Raw genomic sequence first — 19,869 nt, 5'->3', positions numbered from 1 at the left:
AAAAGGGTGTTAGGTTTTGTGAAATGCTTTTTCCATGTTTATTGAGGTGATCATGTGTGTTTTGTCCTTTATTCCATTAATATTATGTATTACAGTAATTGATTTTCAGATGTGAAACCAACTTTACATTCTTGGGAGAAATCCTACTTGGTCATGGTATATAATCGTCATTTGACTTTTCTGGATTTGATTTGCTGGCATTTTGAGCTGAGGATTTTTTGCATCTACATTCATGACAGCTATTGGGCTATAGTTTATTTTAATTTTTAATTTTTGTGAGTACATTTTAGGTATATATATTTCTGGGATATATGGGATATTTTAATACAAGCATACACTGTAAAATAATTATATCAGAGTGAATGAGGTATCCATTACCTCAAGCATTTGTCCTTTGTATTACAAACAATCCGATTATACTATCTTAGTTATTTTAAATGTCCAGTTAAATTATTGGCTATAATCACCCAATTGTGCTATCAAATGCTAGATCTTATTCATTCTATTTTTTATACCCATTAACCATTCTCCTTTCCCCACACACCCCCTCCACTCCTCCCTACTACCCTTCCCAGCTTCTGATAACCATCCTTCTACTCTCTATCTCCACGGTTCAGTGGCTATAATTTTTAGTGTCCACAAATAAGTGAGAACATGCGAATTTTGCCTTTCTGTGCCTAGCTTATTTCATTTAGCATAATGACCTCTAGTTCCACCCATGCTGTTGCAAATCATAGGATCTGATTCTTTTTTATGGCTGAATAGTACTCCATGGTGTGTGCACATTTTCTTTATCCATTTCTCTGTTGATGGACATTTGGGTTGCTTCCAAATCTTGGCTATTGTGAACTGTGCCGAAGTAAACATGGGAGTGTAGACATCTCTTAGGTATGTGTATTTCTTTTCTTTTGGGTATATATGTGACAGTGGGATGGCTGGATCATATAGTAGCTGGTTATTTTTAGTTTTTTTTTTGAGATGGAATCTTACTCTGTTGCCCAGGCTTGACTGCAATGGCACCATCTCAGCTCAATGCAACTTCCGCTTCCTGGGTTCAAGTGATTCTCCTGCCTTGCAACTATAGTAACCAGCTATAGCCTTCCAAGTAGGTGGGATTACAGACATGCACCACTATACCTGGCTTATTTTTATATTTTTAGTAGAGACAGGTTTTTGCTTTGTTGGTCAGGCTGGGCTCAAACTCCTGACCTCAGATGATCCACCTGCCTTGGCCTCCCTAAGTGCTAGGATTACAGGTGTGAGCCACCGCACACAGCCTATTTTTAGTTTTCTGAGGAACCTCCAAACTGTTCTCCACAGTGGTTTACTAATTTACATTTGCACCAACACTGTATGAGGATTCCTTTTTCTCCATATCTTTGTCAGCATTTGTTGTTGCCTGACTTTTGGATAAAAGCCATTTTAACTGGGGTAAGACGATATCTCATTGTAGTTTTTATTTTCATTTCTCAGATGATTGATGATATTGAGCACCTTTTCATATACCTGTTTGCCATTGGTATGTCTTCTTTTGAGAAATGCCTATTCAGATCTTTGCCCAGTTTTAATTGGATTATTAGATATATTTCCATAGAGTTGTTTGAGCCCTTTCTGTATTGTGCTTATTAACCCCTTATCAGATGGATAGTTTACAAATATTTTTTCCTATTCTGTGGGTTGTCTCCTTACTATGTTGATTGTTTCCTTTGCTGTGCAGATGCTTTTTAACTTGATGTGATCTGATTCACTTATTTTTGCTTTGATTGCCTGTACTTGTGGAGTATTACTCAATGAATCTTTGCCCAGTCCAATGTCAGGGAGAGTTTCCTCAATGTTTTCTTTTAGAGGCCTTAGATTTAAGTATTTAATCCATTTTGATTTGATTTTTAGGTATGGTGAGAGATAGGGGTCTAGTTTCATTCTGCATATGGATATCCTGTTTTCCCAGCACTGTGTATTGAAGAGATTGTCCTTTCCCTGTTGTATGCTCTTGGCAACTTTGTCAAAAATGAGTTCACTGTAGATGCAAGGATTTGTTGACGGGTTTTCTGTTCTGTTCCATTGATCTATGTGTCTGATTTTATGTCAGTACAATGCTGTTTTGGTTACTATAAATGTGTAGTATAATTTGAAGTAGGTAATGTGATTCCTCTAGTTTTGTTTTTTTTCCTCAGGATATTTTTGGCTATTCTGAGTCTTTTGTGGTTCCATATAAATTTTAGGGTTGTTTCTTCTATTTCTGTGAAGAATGTCATTGGTATTTTGATAGAGGTTGCATTGAATCTGTAGATTGCTTTGGGTGGTACAGACATTTGAAAAAATTGATTGTACCAGTCCATGAACAGGGAGTGTCTTTCCATTTTTTTGTGTGTCCTCTTTAATTTTATTCATCAGTGTTTTATAGTTTTCATTGTAAAGATCCTTCATTTCTTTGGGTAAGTTAATTTCTAGGTGTTTAATTTTATTTGTAGCTATTGTAAATGGGATTACTTTTTTGACTTATTTTTCAGATTGTTCATTGTTAGCATGTAGAAATGGTACTGATTCTTGTACGTTGATTTTGTATCCTGCAACTTTACTGAATTTCTTTATCAGTTTTCATAGTTTTTTGGTGGACTCATTAGGTTTTTCCAAATATAGGCTCATATCATCTGAAAACAAGGATTATTTGACTTCTTTCTTTCCAATTTGGATGCTGTTTATTTATTTCTCTTGTTTGATGGCTATAGCTAGGACTTCCATTACTAATTTGAATAAGAGTGGTGAAAGTGGGCATCCTTGTTGTATTCCAGATCTTAGAGGAAAGACTTTCAGTGTTTTTTTTTTAAACTTTGTGAATTCTTATCTTTATTATTTTTTTTTTATTTCAATAGTTTTTGGTTAACAGGTGGTGTTTGGTTACTTGGCTAAGCTCTTTAATGGTGATTTCTGAGATTTTGGTGCACCCATCACCTGAGCAGTGTACACTGTACCCAATGTGTAGTCTTTTATTCCTCATCCCCCTCCCACCTTCTCCTTGAGTCTCCAAAGTCCCTTAACTCCCACTTATTATTATTTTTTCTTTTTTTATTGCATTTTAGGTTTTGGGGTACATGTGAAGAACATGCAAGATTGTTGCATAGGTACACATATGGCAGTATGATTTGCAGCCTTCCTCCCCTTCACCTATATCTGGCATTTCTCCCCATGCTATCTCTCCCCAACTCCCCACTCCCTCGCCCCTCCCCCATTCCCCCCCAACAGACCCCAATGTGTAGTGCTCCCCTCCCTGTGTCCACGTGTTCTCATTGTTCAACGCCCGCCTATGAGTGGGAACATGTGGTGTTTGATTTTCTGTTCTTGTGTCAGTTTGCTGAGAATGATGGTTTCCAGGTTCATTCATGTTCCTACAAAGGACACGAACTCACTGTTTTTGATGGCTGTGTAATATTCCATTGTGTATATGTGCTACATTTTCCCTGTCCAGTCTATCGTTGATGGGCATTTGGGTTGATTCCAGGTCTTTGTTATTGTAAACAGTGCTGCAATGAACATTTGTGTGCATGTGTCCTTATAGTAGAATGATTTATAATCCTTTGGGTATATACCCAGTAATGGGATTGCTGGGTCAAATGGAATTTCTATTTTTAGGTCCTTAAGGAATCCCCACACTGTCTTCCACAATGGTTGAACTAACTTACACTCCCACCAACAGTGTAAGAGTGTTCCTATTTCTCTACATCCTCTCCAGCATCTGTTGTCTCCAGATTTTTTAATGATCACCATTCTAACTGGCGTGAGATGGTATCTCAATGTAGTTTTGATTTGCATTTCTCTAATGACCAGTGATGATGAGCATTTTTTCATATGTTTGTTGGCCTCATGTATGTCTTCTTTTGTAAAGTGTCTGTTCATAGCCTTTGCCCACTTTTGAATGGGCTTGTTTGTTTTTTTCTTGTAGATCTGTTTTAGTTCTTTGTAAATTCTGGATATCAGCCCTTTGTCAGATGAGTAAACTGCAAAAATTTTTTCCCATTCTGTTGGTTGCTGATTCACTCTAATGACTGTTTCTTTTGCTGTGCAGAAGCTGTGGAGATTGATTAGGTCCCATTTGTTTATTTTAGCTTTTGTTGCCAATGCTTTTGGTGTTTTGGTCATGAAGTTTTTGCCTATGCCTATGTCCTGAATGGTTTTGCCTAGATTTTCTTCTACGGTTTTTATGGTGTTAGGTCTTATGTTTAAGTCTTTAATCCATCTGGAGTTAATTTTAGTGTAAGGTGTCAGGAATGGGTCCAGTTTCTGCTTTCTGCACATGGCTAGCCAGTTTTCCCAACACCATTTATTAAACAGGGAATCCTTTCCCCATTGCTTGTTTTTTTCAGGTTTGTCAAAGATCGGATGGTTGTAGATATGTTGTGTTGCCTCTGAGGCCTCTGTTCTGTTCCATTGGTCTGTATCTCTGTTTTGGTACCAGTACCATACTGTTTTGATTACTGTAGGCTTGTAGTATAGTTTGAAGTCCAGTAGTGTGATGCCTCCTGCTTTGTTCTTTTTGCTTAGGATTGACTTGGCTAACTCCCAATAAGTAAGAGCATATGATGCTTAGTTTTTTGTTCCTAAGTTACTGAACTTAGAATAATGAGCTTGAATTCCATTCAGGTTGCTTCAAATGCCATTATTTTTTTCCTCTTTATGGTTGAGTAGTATTCTGTGGTATATATATATATATATATATATATATATATATATATATACCAAATTTTATCTGCCCATTGCTTGATGGGCATCTGGGCTGGTTCCGTATTTTTGCAATTGCGAATTGTGCTGCTATAAATGTGTGTTTGCAAGTGTATTTTTCAGATAATGACTTATTTTCCTCTGGGTAGATACCCGTAGTGGGATTGCTGGATCAAATGGTAGATCTATTTTTAGTTGTTTAAGGAATCTCCACACTGTTTTCCACAGTGGTTATATAGTTTACATTCCCACCAGCAGTGTAAAAATGTACTCTTTTCGCCACATCCACACCAACATCTATTATTTTTTAATTTTTTGATTATGTCTATTCTTGCAGGAGTAAGGTAGTATTGCATTGTGGTTTTGATTTGTATTTCCCTGATCATTAGTGATGTTGAGCATTTTTTAATATGTTTAAAAGCCATTTGTAGATCTTCTTTTGAGAATTGTCCATTTATGTTCTTAGCTCACTTTTTGATGGGATTTTTTTTCTTGCGATTTGATTGAGTTTCTTGTAGATTCTGTATATTAGTCTTTTGTCAGATGTGTAGTTTGCAAAAGTTTTTCTCCCATTTTGTGCATTGTTTGTTTACTCTGCTGATTATTTCTTTTGCTGTGCAGAATAATTTTAGTTTAATTAATTCCTGTCTATTGACCTTTGTTTGCGCATTTGCTTTTGGGTTCCTTGTGAACTCTTTGCCTAAACCAATGTCTAGAAGCGTTTTTCCAGTGTTATCTTCTAGACTTCTTATGGTTTCAGGTCTTTGATGCATCTATAGTTGATTTTTGTGTAAGGTGAAAGATGAGGATCATTTCATTCTTTTACATGTGGCTAGCCAATTATCTGAGCACCATTTGTTGAATAGGGTATCCTTTTTCCACTCCATGTTTTTGTTTTCTTTGTCAGATCAGTTGGCTGTAAGTATTTGGGTTTATTTCTGGGTTCTCTATTCTGTTCCCTGGGTCTATGTGCCTATTTTTATACCAGTATCATGCTGTTTTCTTGACTATAGCCTTGCAGTATAGTTTGAAGTTGGGTAATGTGATGCCTTCTGATTTGTTCTTTTTGCTTAGTCTTGTTTTGGCTATGTGGGCTCTTTTTTAGAATTGTTTCTTCTAGTTCTGTGAAGAATGATGAAGCGTTTTGATGGGAATTTTACTGAATTTATAGATTGCTTTTGGCAGTATGGTCAATTTCACAATATTGATTCTACCCATCCATGAACACGGGCTGTGTTTCCATTCGTTTGTGCCATCTATGATTTCTTTCAGCAGTGTTTTGTAGTTTTCCTTGTAGAGGTCTTTTACCTCCTTGGTTAGGTAAATTCCTAAGCTTTTTATTTTTATTTCAATTATTGTAAAAGGCATTGAGTTCTTGATTTGATTCTCAGCTTGGTCACTGTTGGTGTATAGCAGTGCTACTGATTTGTGGACATTGATTTTGTATTCTAAAACTTTACTAAATTTGTTGATCAGATCTAGGCGCTTTTTGGATGGATCTTTAGGGTTTTCTTTTCTTTTCTTTTCTTTTTGTGAGACGCAGTTTCACTCTGGTTACCCAGGCTGGAGTGCAATGGCGCGATCTCGGCTCACCACAACCTCTGTCCCCTGGGTTCAGGCAGTTCTCCTGCCTCAGCCTCCTGAGTAGCTGGGATTACAGGCACGTGCCACTATGCCCAGCTAATTTTTTGTATTTTTAGTAGTGACGGGGTTTCACCATGTTGACCAGGATGGTCTCGATCTCTTGACCTTGTGATCCGCCTGCCTTGGCCTCCCAAAGTGCTGGGATTACAGGCTTGAGCCACTGTGCCCGGCTAGGGTTTTCTAGGTATATGATCATATTATCGGTCAACAGTGACAATTTGACTTTCTTTTTACCAATTTGGATGCCTTTTATTTATTTCTCTTGTCTGATTGCTCTGGCTAGGACTTCCAGTACTATGTTGATGATAGTTGTGAAAGTGGGCATTCTTGACTTCTTTCAGTTTTCAGGGGAAATGCTTTCAAGTTTTCCCTGTTCAATATAATGTTGGCTGTGGGTTTGTCATAGATGGCTTTTATTACCTTAAGTTATGTTCCTTCTGTGCCAATTTTGCTGAGGGTTTTAATTAAAAAGGGATGCTGATTTTGTCAAATGCTTTTTCTGCATCTATTGAGATAATCATATTATTTTTGTTTTTAATTGTGTTTCTGTTGTGTATCATACTTATTGACTTGCATATTGTGAAATCATTCCTGCATGCCTGGTGTGAAATCCACTTGATCATTGGATATTGTCCTTTTGATATGCTGTTATACTCAGTATTTTGTTGAGGATTTGTGCATCTATGTTCATCAGGGATATTGATCAGTAGTTTTCTTTTTTTGTTTTGACCTCTACTGGTTTTGGTATTAGGGTAATACTGGCTTCATATAATGATTTAGGGCAGATTTTCTCTTACTCTGTCTTTTGGAATAGTTTCAGTAGGATTGGTACCAATTCTTTGAATGTCTGACAGAATTCAACTGTGAATCCATCTGGTCCTGGACTGTTTTTATTGGCAGGTTTAAAAAAATTACCATTTCAATCTTGCTGCTTGTTATTGGTCTGTTCAGAGTTTCTATTTCTTCCTGGTTTAATCTAGGAAGGTGGTTTTATATTTCCAGGAATTTATTCATCTTTTCTAGGTTTTCTAGTTGGTGCAGGTAAAGATGTTCATAGTAGCCTTGATCTTTTGTCTCTCTGGTATCAGTTATAATATCTCTTGTTTCATTTCTAATTGAGCTTTTTTGGACCTTCTGTTTTCTTGGTTAATCTCTCTAATGGTCTATCAATTTTGTTTGTGTTTTCAAATAACCAGGTTTTTGTTTCATTTATCTTTTGTATTTTATTTGCCTCAATTTCATTTAATTATGCTCTGATCTTTGAGATTTCTTCTGCTCGATTTGGGTTTGGTTTGTTCTTGTTCCTCTAGTTCTTTGAGGTGTGACCTTAGATTGTCTATTTGTGTTCTTTCAGACTTTTCGATATAGGCATTTAATGCTATGGACTTTTCTCTTAACACTGCTTTTGCTGTATCTCAGAGGCATTGATAGGCTGTGTCACTATTATCATTTAGTTCAAAGAATTTTTAAATTTTCATCTTGATTTCATTGTTGACCCCAAAAAAAATCATTCAGGAGCAGATTATTTAATTTCCATGTATTTGTTTGGTTATGAGAGTTCCTTTTAGAGTTGATTTCCAGTTTTATTCCACTGTGGTCTGAGAGAGTACTTGTTATAATTTTGATGTTCTTAAATTTATTGAGACTTGTTTTGTGGCCTTTAATATGGTCTGCCTTGGAGAATGTTTCATGTGTTGATGAATAAAATGTGCATTCTGCAGTTGTTAGGTAGAATGTTCTGTAAATATCTGTTAAGTGCATTTGTTACAGAGTATAGTTTAAGTCCATTTTTTCTTTGTTAACTTTCTGTCTTGATGACCTGTCTAGTGCTGTCCATGAAGTACTGAATTCCCCTACTATTATCCGTGTTGTTGTCTGTCTCATTTTTAAGGTCTGGTAGTCATTGTTTTATAAATTTGGGAGCTCCAGTGTTAGGTGCATCTATTTTTAGGACTCTGATATTTTCCTTTGAACAAGTCCTTTTCTTTTTGTCTTTTTAAACTGTTGTTGCTTTAAAGTCTGTTTTGCGTGATAGAACACTGTGTGAAATTCATGCTTTAAGGTGATTCTATTTTGGTGTATTTTTAGGTTTTGTTTCAAGATGTAGGACTCACTTTAGCAGTTATTGTAGTACTAGCTTGGTAGTGGCAAATTCTCTCAGTATTTGTTTGAAAAAGACTATCTTTTCTTCATATTTGAATAGTTTCACTGGATACAAAATTCTTGGCTGATAATTATTTTGTTTATGGAGCCTAAAGATAGGACCCCAGGCCCTTCTAGCTTGTAAGGTTTCTGCTGAGAAGTCTGCTGTTAATCTGATGGGTTTTCCTTTATTGGCCAGCTTGATGCTTTTGCCCCACAGCTCTTAAGATTCTTTCCTTCATCTTTACTTTAGATAATTTGATGACCATGTGCCTAGATTATGATCTTTTATGATAAATTTCCTGGATGTTCTTTGAACTTCTTGTATTTGGATGCTTAGATCTCTAGCAAGATCAAGGAAGTTTTCCTTGATTATTTCCTCAAATAAATTTTCCAAACTCTTACATTTCTGTTCTTCCTCAGGAACACCAATTATTCTTAGGTTTGTTTGCTTAACATAATCCCAGACTTCTTGGAGGCTTTGTTCATTTTTTAAAATTATTTTTTCTTTTTAAAATTTTTTATCATGTTCTGGGAAACATATGCAGAACCTGCAGGTTTGTTACATAGGTATACATGTGCCATGGTGGTTTGCTGCACCAATCAACCCATCATCTACGTTAGGTATTTCTCCTAATTCTGTTCTTCTCCTTGCCCCCCACCCCTCAATAGGCCCCAGTGTGTGATGTTCTCCTCCCTGTGCCCATATGTTCTCATTATTCAGCTCCCGCTTACGAGTGAGAACATACAGTGTTTGGGTTTCTGTTCCTGTGTTAGCTTGCTTAGAATGATGGATTCCAGCTTCATCCATGTCCCTGCAAAAGACATGAGCTCATTCTTTTTTATGGCTACGTAGTATTCCATGGTAAATATGTGCCACATTTTTTTTTATCCAGTCTATCATTGATGGGGATTTGGGTTGGTTTCAAGTCTCTGCTATTGTGAATAATGCTGCAGTAAACATACTTGTGCATGTGTCTTTACAGTAGAATGATTTATAATCCTTTGGATATATACCCAGTAATGGGATTGCTGGGTCAAATGGCATTTCTGGTTCTAGATCCTTGAGGAATGGCCACACTGTCTTCCACAATGGTTGAACTAATTTACACTCCCACCAACAGTGTAAAAGTGTTTCTATTTTTCTGTATCTTCTCCAGCATCTGTTGTTTCCTGACTTTTTAATGTTTGCCATTCTAACTGGTGTGAGATGGTATCTCCTTGTGGTTTTGATTTGCATTTCTCTAATGACCAGTGATGATGAGCTTTTTTTCATGTTTCCTGGCCAGATAAATGTCTTCTTTTGAGAAGTGTCTGTTCATATCCTTCTCCCACTTTTTGATGGGGTCATTTTTTTTTTTTTTTTTGTAAATTTAAGTTCCTTGTAGATTCTGGATATTATATCTTTGTTAGATGGGTAGATGGCAAAAATTTTCTCCCATTCTGTAGGTTGCCTTTTCTCTCTGTTGATAGTTTCTTTGGCTGTACAGAAGCTCTTTAGTTTCATTAGCTCCCATTTGTCGATTTTGGCTTTTGTTGGAATTGTTTTTGGTGTTTTAGTCATGAAATCTTTGCCCATGACTATGTCCTAGGTATTGCCTAGATTTTCTTCTAGGGTTTTTAATGGGTTTAGGTCTCATCTTTAAGTCTTTAATCCATCTTGAGTTAATTTTTGTATACGGTGTAAGGAAGGTGTCTAGTTTCAGTTTACTGCATATAGCTAGCCAGTTTTCCAAACACCATTTTATTAACTAAGGAATTATTTCCCCATTGCTTGTTTTCATCAGGCTTGTCAAAGATCAGATGGTTGTAGATGAGTGTTTAAGTCTCTGACTATTATTGTGTTGGAGTCTAAGTCTCTTTTAGGGCTCTTAGAAATTGTTTTATGAATCTGGGTGCTCCTGTATTGTGTGCTTATATATTTAAGATAGTAAGCTCTTCTTGTTGCTTTGATACCTTTACCATTATGTAATGCCCTTCTTTGTCTTTTTTGATCTTTGTTGGTATAAAGTCTGTTTTTATCAGAGACTAGGATTGTAACCTCTGCTTTTTTTTGCTTTCCGTTTTCTTGATAAATATTCCTCCATCCCTTTATTTTGAGCCTATGTGTGTCTCTGCACTTGAGATGAGTCTCCTAATACAGCACACTGATGGGTCTTGGCTCTTTATCCAATTTGCTAGTCTATGTCTTTTAATTAAGGCATTTAGCCCATTTACATTTAACATTAATATTGTTATATGTGAATTTAATCCTGTCATTATGATGCTAGCTGGTTATTTTGCACATTAGTTGATGCAGTTTCTTCTTAGTGTTGATGATCTTTACATTTTGGTATTTTTTTTTGCAGTGGCTGGTACTGGTTTTTCCTTTCCATATGTAGTACTTCCTTTAGGAGCTCTTGTTAGGCAGGTCTGGTGGTGACAAAATCCCTTAGCATTTGCTTGTCTGTAAGGGATTTTATTTTTCCTTCACTTATAAAGGTTAGTTTGGTTGGATATGAAATTCTGGGTTGAAAATTCTTTTCTTTAGAATGTTAAATATTAGTGCCCACTCTCTTCTGGCTTGTAGGGTTTCTGCAGAGAGATCCACTGTTAATCTGATGTGCTTTCCTTTGTGGGTAACCTGAACTTTCTCTCTGGCTGCCCTTAACATTTTTTCCTTCATTTCAACCTTGGTGAATCTGACAATTATGTGTCTTGAGGTTGCTCTTCTTGAGGATTATCTTTGTGGTGTTCTCTGTATTTTCTGAATTTGAACGTTGGCCTGTCTTGCTAGGTTGGGGAAGTTCTCCTGGATAATATCCTGAAGTGTGTTTTCCAACTTGGTTCCATTCTCCCAGTCATTCTCAGGTACACCAATCAAATGTAAGTTTGGTCTTTTCACATGGTCCCATATTTCTTGGAGGCTTTGTTCATTCCTTTTCATTCTTTCTTCTTTAATCTTATCTTCACACTTTATTTAATTAAGTTAATCTTCAGTCTCTGATATCCTTTCTTCCTCTTGATCAATTTGACTATTGATACTTGTGTATGCTTCATGAAGTTCTCATGTTGTGTTTTTCAGCTCCATCTAGGTCATGTATATTCTTCTCTAAACTGGTTATTCTAGTTAGAAGTTCCTGTAACCTTTTATCAAGGTTCTTAGCTTATTTGCACATTGGGTTAGATCATGCTCCTTTAGCTCAGAGGAGTTTGTTACTACTCACCTTCTGAAGCCTACTTCTGTCAACTCATCAAACTCATTCTCCATCCAGTTTTGTTTTCTTGCTGGCAAAGAGTTGTTCTTTGGAGGAGAAGAGGCATTCTCGGTTTTGGAATTTTCAACCTTTTTACACTGCTTTTTCCTCATCTTCATGGATTTAGCTAACTTTTGTTTTTGATGTTGGAGACCTTTGGATGGGGTTTTTGTGCGGGCATCCTTTTTTTGTTGATGTTGATGGTATTGCTTTTTGTTTGTTAGTTTTCCTTCTAATAGTCAGGCCTCTCTTCTGCAGGTCTGCTGGAGTTTGCTGGGGGTCCATTCTAGACCCCGTTTGCTTGGGTTTTACCAGCAGAGGCTGCAGAACAGCAAAGATTGCTGCCTGCTCCTTCCTCTAGAAGCTTCATCCCAGAGGGGCATCCTCCAGATGCCAGCCAAAGTTTTCCTGTATGAAGTGTCTGTTGGCCCCTGCTGGGAGGTGCGTCCCAGACAGGAGGCATGGGGGTGAGGGGCCCACATGAGGAGGCAGTCTGTACTTAGCAGAGCTTGAGTGCTGTGCTTGGAGATCCACTGCTCTCTTCAGAGCTGACAGACAGGAATGTTTAAGTCTGCTGAAGCTGCACCCATAGCTGCTCCTTCCCTCAGGTGGTCTGTTTCAAGGAGGTGGGAGTTTTATCTATAATCCCCTTACTGGGGCTGCTACCTTTCTTTCAGAGATGCCCTGTCCAGAGAGCAGGAATCTAGAGAGGCAGTCTTGCTACAGCAGCTTTGCTGTGCTGCAGTGGGCTCTGCCCAGTTTGAACTTCCCTGTTGCTTTGCTTACACTGCGAGGGGAAAACTGGCTACTTATGCCTCAGTAATGGTGGACACCCACCCCCCGGCTCCCACCAAGCTTGCGCATCCCAGGTCAACTTCAGAATGCTGTGTTGGTAATGAGAATTTCAAGCCAGTGAATCTTAGCTTGTTGGGCTCTGCGGGGGTGAGATCCACTGAGCAAGACCACTTAGCTCCCTGGTTTCAGTCCTCTTTCCAGGGGAGTGAATGGTTCTGTATTGCTGGCATTTCATGTGCCACTGGGGTACAAAAAAAAAAAAACAAACTTCTGCAGCTAGCTCAGTGTCTGCCCAAATGACTGCCCAGTTTTGTGCTTGAAACCCAGGACCCTGGTGGTATAGGCACCTGAGGGAATCTCGTGGTCTGTGGGTTGCAGAAACCATGGGAAAAGTGTAGTATCTGGGCCAGATAGCACAATTCCTCAAGGCACAGCCCCTCATGGCTTTCCTTGGCTAGGGGAGGGAGTTCTCTGACCCCTTCCGCTTCCTGGGTAAGGCAGTGCCCCACCCTGCTTCTGCTTGCCCTCTGTGGGCTGCACCCTCTAACCAGTCCCAGTGAAATGAACTGGGTACATCAGTTGGAAATGCAGAAATCATCCACCTTCTGCATTGATCTCGCTGGAAGCTGCAGACTGGAGCTGTTTCTATTTGGCCATCTTGCCAGCCCTCCTTCCCCATGTTTTCTTTGTCTTTATTGGATTGGGTTAATTTGAAAGCCTTGTCTTTGAGCTCTAAAGTTCTTTCCTTTACTTGTTCAGTTTTATTTTTGAAACTTTCCAGTGTGTTTTGCATTTCTCTAAGTGTGTCTTTCATTTCCAGAAGTTGTGATTTTTTTTTAATGATATCTATTTCTTTGGAGATTTTTAAAAATTCATATCTTATATTATTTTTAAAGTTTCTTTAAGTTTGTTTTCACCTTTTTTTGGTGCCTCCTTGAGTAGCTTAATAATCAACCTTCTGAATTCTTTTTCTGGCAATTCAGAGATTTATTCTTGGTTTGCATCCATTGCTGGTGAGCTAGTGTGATCTTTTCATGGTGTTATAGAACCTTCTTTTGCCATGTTACCAGGATAGTTTCTCTGTTTTTTTTTTTTTCTCTCATTTGGATTGACTATTTCAGAGGAAAGATCTGGGTCTCAAGGGCTGCTGTTCACATTCTTTTGTTCCAAGGGGTGATCCCTTGATGTGGTGCTCTCCCCCTTCACCTAGGGATGGAGCTTTCTGAAAGCATGACTACAGTGATGGTTATTGCTCTTCTGGATCTAGCTACCCAGCAGAGCTACCAGGCTCTAGGCTGGTAGTGGGGAGTGTCTGCAAAGAGTACTATGATGTAATTCATCTTCAGGTCTCTCAGCTGTGGCTACCAGCACTTTCTCCAGTGGAGGTAGCAGGGCAGTGAAGTGGACTCTGTGAGAGTCCTTGGTTGTAGTTTAGTGTGCTGATTTTCTCTAATACTGGTTATGCTGGCAGTGAAGTTGTCATGTGAACAGACTCAGGACCTCTGGTTAGCTGGGATGTTACAAGCAGTGAAATTAGCTGTTGGTTTCTCCTTCCTTGGAGTAGGGGTGGTCTGTTAGGAGTTGTAATGCCTTGAGTTAGTTGGCCTCCAGCCATGTGGTGTTGCCTTTAAGAGATCATCAGCTATGGCAGTGTGGAGGGTTACAAGCTTGGCCTAATGTCACCTGGATAAGTATTTAGGTTTCTTAGGTAATAGAAACCATAGAGCTCCCCTGAGTTTGTCTTTTGTCTTTGGTTACTAGGTCAGGTAGAGAAAGACCATTAGGTGGGGGCAGAGTTAGGTGTTTCTGAGCTTAGACTTTCCCTGTGTGGCACTTGCTATGACTACTGTAAGGGGTGTGGTGGTGGTTCTCAGGCCAATGGACCTGTTGAGGGAGTACAGAGAGAGTGAGAGTGGCCTTGTTGGCTGTGTGGGAGCTGGGTAAGGCCTGTCAATGCCAGCTTTCCCCCTACTTCCCTGGCAACATGTATAAAGCATCAGAGGCAGCCATGTAACCTGAAAGTCTTTTTTTTTTCCACCAATAGGTTAATTTTCCTGATTGTATTTATTGATATGATATGCATCAGTTTTGAATTATTCTTGTGTTTCTGTAATAAACTCTATTTGGTAATGATGTTTTTTTTTTTTTTTGGAGACGGAGTTTCGCTCTTGTTACCCAGGCTGGAGTGCAATGGCGCAATCTCGGCTCACCGCAACCTTCGCCTCCTGGGTTCAGGCAATTCTCCTGCCTCAGCCTCCCGAGTAGCTGGGATTACAGGCACACGCCACCATGCCCAGCTAATTTTTGTATTTTTAGTAGAGACGGGGTTTCACCATGTTGACCAGGATGGTCTCGATCTCTTGACCTCGTGATCCACCTGCCTCGGCCTCCCAAAGTGCTGGGATTACAGGCTTGAGCCACCGCGCCCGGCCGGTAATGATGTATTTTTAAAAGTGATGTTAGATTATGCTGGCCAGTATTTTATTTAGCACTTTTATATTGGTATGCTTAAGTTGAATGGTTTGTACTTAAACTTTGTTACTTTGATGAAAACATGTAACATTAAGTGCACCATCTTAACACTTTTTAAATGTACATTTCAGTAATGTTAAGTATATTCACCTTGTTGTGCAACAGATCTCTATTAGTTTTCTGTCTTGTAAAACCAAAAGTCTGTACCCGTTCAACATGAATTCCCTTTCCTCTTCCTCCCAGTCCTTGGCAACACCTTTGTACATTCTGTATCTGATTTTGAATACTTTATATGAGTGGAATCATACAGTATTTGTGTTTATGTGACTGGCTTATTTCACTTAGCATAATGTTCTCAAGGTTTATCTATGTTGTAGTATGTAACAGGATGTCCTTTTTAAAGGCTGCATAATATTCTATTATATCTATATACCATATTTTCCTTATTATTTTTCTCTTGATGGACATTTGGGCTGCTTCTACCTCTTGCTATTGTGAATAATGCTGTAATGAATGTGAGTGTGCAACTATCTCTTTGAGATCTTGCTTTAAATTCTTTTGAATATATTTCCAGAAGTGGGATTCTTGGATCATATGGCAACTGTATTATTAATTTTTTGAGAACCTCTATGTTGGCCATAGTGACTGTACAATTTGACATTCCCATATAACAGTGCATAAGGATTCCAATTTCTCTACATCTACATCAGCATTTGTTATTTTCTGTTTGTTTGATAGCGGCCATCCTAATGTGTGTAGGTGTATCTCATGTGGCTATGATTTGCATTTCTCTTATGATTAGCGACGGTGACTATTTTTAATATGCCTGTTAGACATTGTGTATCTTCTTTGGTGATTTGTTTATTCAAGTCTTTTGCTCATTTTTGAATTGGGTTAATAATAATTTTAATCTGATTTTTTGGTTGTTGAGTTGTAGGAGTTGCCTATAGATTCTGGATATTAACCCCTTGTTGATTATATATTTTAATAATGTTTTTGTCATCTTATTTTTCATTCCATATGAATTCTTTCTTATTCTCCAAAGAGTGTGTGTGTGTGTGCGTGTGTGTGCACATGTGGGTGTCTTACTTTGGTTGATTTGGAAGGTATATGTAGTCTTTTAAATTACTTTATTGATTACCTTTATACTTTAAAATAATGTATCTAATGCTGTCTCCTATTTCTTATTTCCCTACATATACAATTTTAGTTTTTTTTTTTTTACATTTTCAAGATTGATAAAAATGTATATTCTATTCTTTAACTATGATTCCTGTATCTCTTTAACTTGAGCTTTATAGTTACATAGGTTTGGCTCATCTTTTAGGTGCAACTTTTTTCCAAGTTCTCAGTCAATATGACAATCCCCACTTTACCTATAAGCCCACTGGTATAAGGAAACTGTTACTAGATGATGGTCTTAACTTCTTTTTATTTTATTTTATTTTTATTTTATTTTTTGAGACGGAGTTTCACTCTTGTTACCCAGGCTGGAGTGCAATGGCGCGATCTCGGCTCACCGCAACCTCCGCCTCCTGGGTTCAGGCAATTCTCCTGCCTCAGCCTCCTGAGTAGCTGGGATTACAGGCACATGCCACCATGCCCAGCTAATTTTTTGCACTTTTAGTAGAGACGGGGTTTCACCATGTTGACCAGGATGGTCTCAATCTCTCGACCTCGTGATCCACCCGCCTCGGCCTCCCAAAGTGCTGGGATTACAGGCTTGAGCCACCGCGCCCGGCCGGTCTTAACTTCTAATTAAAATAGATTGGCTTTTTGGGATTATGATAAATCATTTTTCCTATAGCTTTCATTAATTTGATGGAGCCTTAATCTCTGCCTAGCAATGTGAAATTTGTTTACTACTTGATATGGAGAGGTTCAAAGTGTTCTACTTGGTCCTTTCAAACTTAAAATCTCTCACTCTGTGGTCAGAACTAACATGAAGATTATTCCTTTTATTGAGTTTATTCAAACTGTGTAGTTAGAATCCGAAAAAAATGAGCACAAAATAGGTTTATGGTTCCAGGGGCTCACCATGGAGTAGACTCTGATAAAATTCTATTTATTGCTTGACCCTGATATTGATATGCTTGCACTCTAGTGAAAAAATAGTGGCATTATAGATCCCCAAGAATTAATGTTAGTTGATGTTCAATTACCCATGTCTTAATATTTTAATCCTTGGTGCACAAGATAGTAGGAAGGATGCAGTATATATGTGTGATATTATTTCAGAAAATTTCCACTAGAGTACCAGGTTTCCTTTTTATTCAAAGGGCTCTTGGCTGGTAAAATCTATTTAGATCCAAAATTTGGTCACAAGGCTGTCATTCTCTGTTCTGGTTGCTCAAGTCAACCCTCAGTTTGCCAGGCCGTATTATAGGCATATTTTACTTATGCAGATTAAATAGGAACCATAGTGGTCTGGCCATCTCTTTGGTCTACATGTTCTTGTATGAGCTGTCTCACACCTTGGAAACATATGTTGTATTAGAACAGACTTTCCCAAGATCTCCAGACCAGGAAAAGTCAGAATTGTAGAGACAGTGCAGTTGTGGGTGATGGTTTCTCCCTTCTGCCCTCTAGAAGCCAAGATACATATTCTGAGACTCATTACAATATTGCTGGTTTAGAAAATGTACTTTGTCCTAAAAGACAGCATTCCAGCCCCTTAGAGTAGACTCCAATTGTGACTATAACTGAAGATCAACCATTGGTAGATGATAGGATACATAATAAGAACAGTAAATACTATTATATCAGTTTACTGCCAGCTTCTTTCATAGGGAAATGAGTTCTTTGGTTAGGGACAGTGCTATGGGAGAGATAACATGGTGTATGCAAGGTATTCAGTGAGGATAGATACTGGCGTAGACATCATGGGCAAGTTTTACTGCCTAAAGTTCTGCACACTTGGAGATTTTCCTTTTCGAAGACCTCTAATATTCCCTGGAGTTGTAAAAAATTTGTTCTTCAAATGGTTATCATGTTACAGGCACCCTACTTATTTGTTTATGTAGGCTAGGCTTTTCTTTGATCTTACTGAATAAATTCTATTTAGTGATATTAGCATATCACTCTTTCTACTTTGATCACAACTCTCCTTTCCATTTTTATCTTGACCATACGTATCCTATTCTTCAGCAAAGTTATGTATTATTGTCTAAGTATTGTGCTCTTTTCTATATTTATTCTTGTGTTGATTTTTGCTTCTCAGCTTTTCTTTTTGCCCCCATCTATCCCCTGTTGAAAACTTGTTCATTACTGAAAGTCCAGTTGAAATGCACCTTTTTTCAACATGGATGGAAAAATCTAATTCTACCTGTAAAGGCTTGAAATATTTTAGATCTTTTTGCAACTTTTCACAGCTTAGTTATTTGTGTGTATCTCTCACTGTGTAATTTGTTCCATTAACTTTATTTTCAAATAAGAAAGTTGAGATTCAGAGTTTTAAGAGACTTACTCACGAGTCCACAGATATTCACTAGAGACAGATTAGAATAAAAAGATAATCAAAACCAAATAATATCTCTGTAAAAAGACATTAACTTTTCTTTTTTTCTTTTTGTTGTCTTATACGATTGAGAGGTTAGTTATCTTTCTTTGTTAATATTTAGTAGGAAAGATTTTGATAACATTCATTTGTGATTAGAGTGATGATTATGTTATTTGTACTTGGTATTTATTTTTAATAGGAAAAACTCAACAGAGAGGCAAAAGAAGACACGTTTACTCTTAAAGAAAAAAAGGACAAGGTAAGAGCATGTAATTCTCATAGTTTTTAAATATCAATTCATTTTCCAACATCTACTTAGAAACGATTTTTTTTGCTTATAAGTAGGAAAATAACATTTTAAATATACAATTTTGTTTTCTAAATTGTTTCTTGCTATTTGTTAACTCAAAAGCATTTTAGTTAAAAATTTCAAAATTTTATCATTTGGAGATTTAGAGAAGGTTTCAATCTAATGCAGAAACAAAAAAGAAGAAAAAAGAAGGTTTCAGTCTTTTTCTGTAATTCTTTTTATAGTTTTAATTTAATTAGGTACTTCTGTGTTTCTTAAAAAATTTTTTAATATTAGAGGCAAAATATTTTCATAAATAATTCTAAAGCTTATTTAGATTATGTCTAATTTTGGGTTTTGAAGGGGTTTAATAAATGACATCCTGTTTTCCTCACTTATGTTCTGAACCAACTGAGAAAGGCAAGGAAGAATAAAATTAGTATTTTTTTATTATTGAAGACTCTGTTAAGTATCAGTATTTTTAAAACTGGAGAATGCAGCTTATATTTGAAGGCAAAAGGTTCTCTTAATTTTGAAATCCCAGTTTAGACAGATTTATCTACTGTCACAAGTAGAGCTTGACTAGCATTAAGTCTACCCACTCAATGGCCTGCTCTTGTAAGACAGGGTATAAATGAGTAGAGCAGAATGTATGTGTAATTCCTATAGATCTGAAGAGGAGGAAAAAGGAAGAGGCTGAGCTGTATGTGTCCAGTTTCTTCTTTTCTTTAAATTCACTAATCACATTAAGTAATTTTTTCCCCTAAATAAGGAAGCAGGAAGAGGTTTGGAATGTTACTCTTGTTGTACTCCCTGCATGTGGAAGGAAACATCAGTCATACAGAAGAAGAATACCCCTCAGCTTCCTATTTGATAATATAGGGTTATTGCAGAAGAATTTTGATTTATTATTTTTGGTTAAAATGATTAAGAATATTATTTATATATAGTGATATAGTCTCCTAAGTTCCTATAGACTTTGCTGTGATTATAATTAAAACTGGAAGGAAATGACACTCAGAGTAGTTTGAGAACAGTTCATTACATTTTATTAAATTTGAGTTAAAAGAAAGAGA

At 37.3% G+C, this 19,869-nt stretch overlaps 1 protein-coding gene across 3 annotated transcripts in view; it reads left to right on the top strand.

Moving 5' to 3' along the window:
• SYCP1 (synaptonemal complex protein 1) overlaps positions 1-19,869 on the top strand; it is a 113,462-nt gene that overhangs the window by 81,794 nt on the left and 11,799 nt on the right. For all 3 annotated transcript variants that reach the window (XM_003933505.4, XM_010344057.3, XM_074381518.1), the window contains one exon: positions 18,704-18,763. In XM_003933505.4, coding sequence (XP_003933554.1) covers positions 18,704-18,763 — 60 coding nt within the window. The remainder of the gene's footprint in view (positions 1-18,703; positions 18,764-19,869) is intronic.

The sequence above is a fragment of the Saimiri boliviensis genome, chromosome 11 (genome assembly GCF_048565385.1).
Source record: "Saimiri boliviensis isolate mSaiBol1 chromosome 11, mSaiBol1.pri, whole genome shotgun sequence".
Taxonomy (NCBI): domain Eukaryota; kingdom Metazoa; phylum Chordata; class Mammalia; order Primates; family Cebidae; genus Saimiri; species Saimiri boliviensis.
The sequence above is the reverse complement of the archived record's forward strand: the minus strand, read 5'-3'. Positions and strand labels throughout refer to the sequence as shown.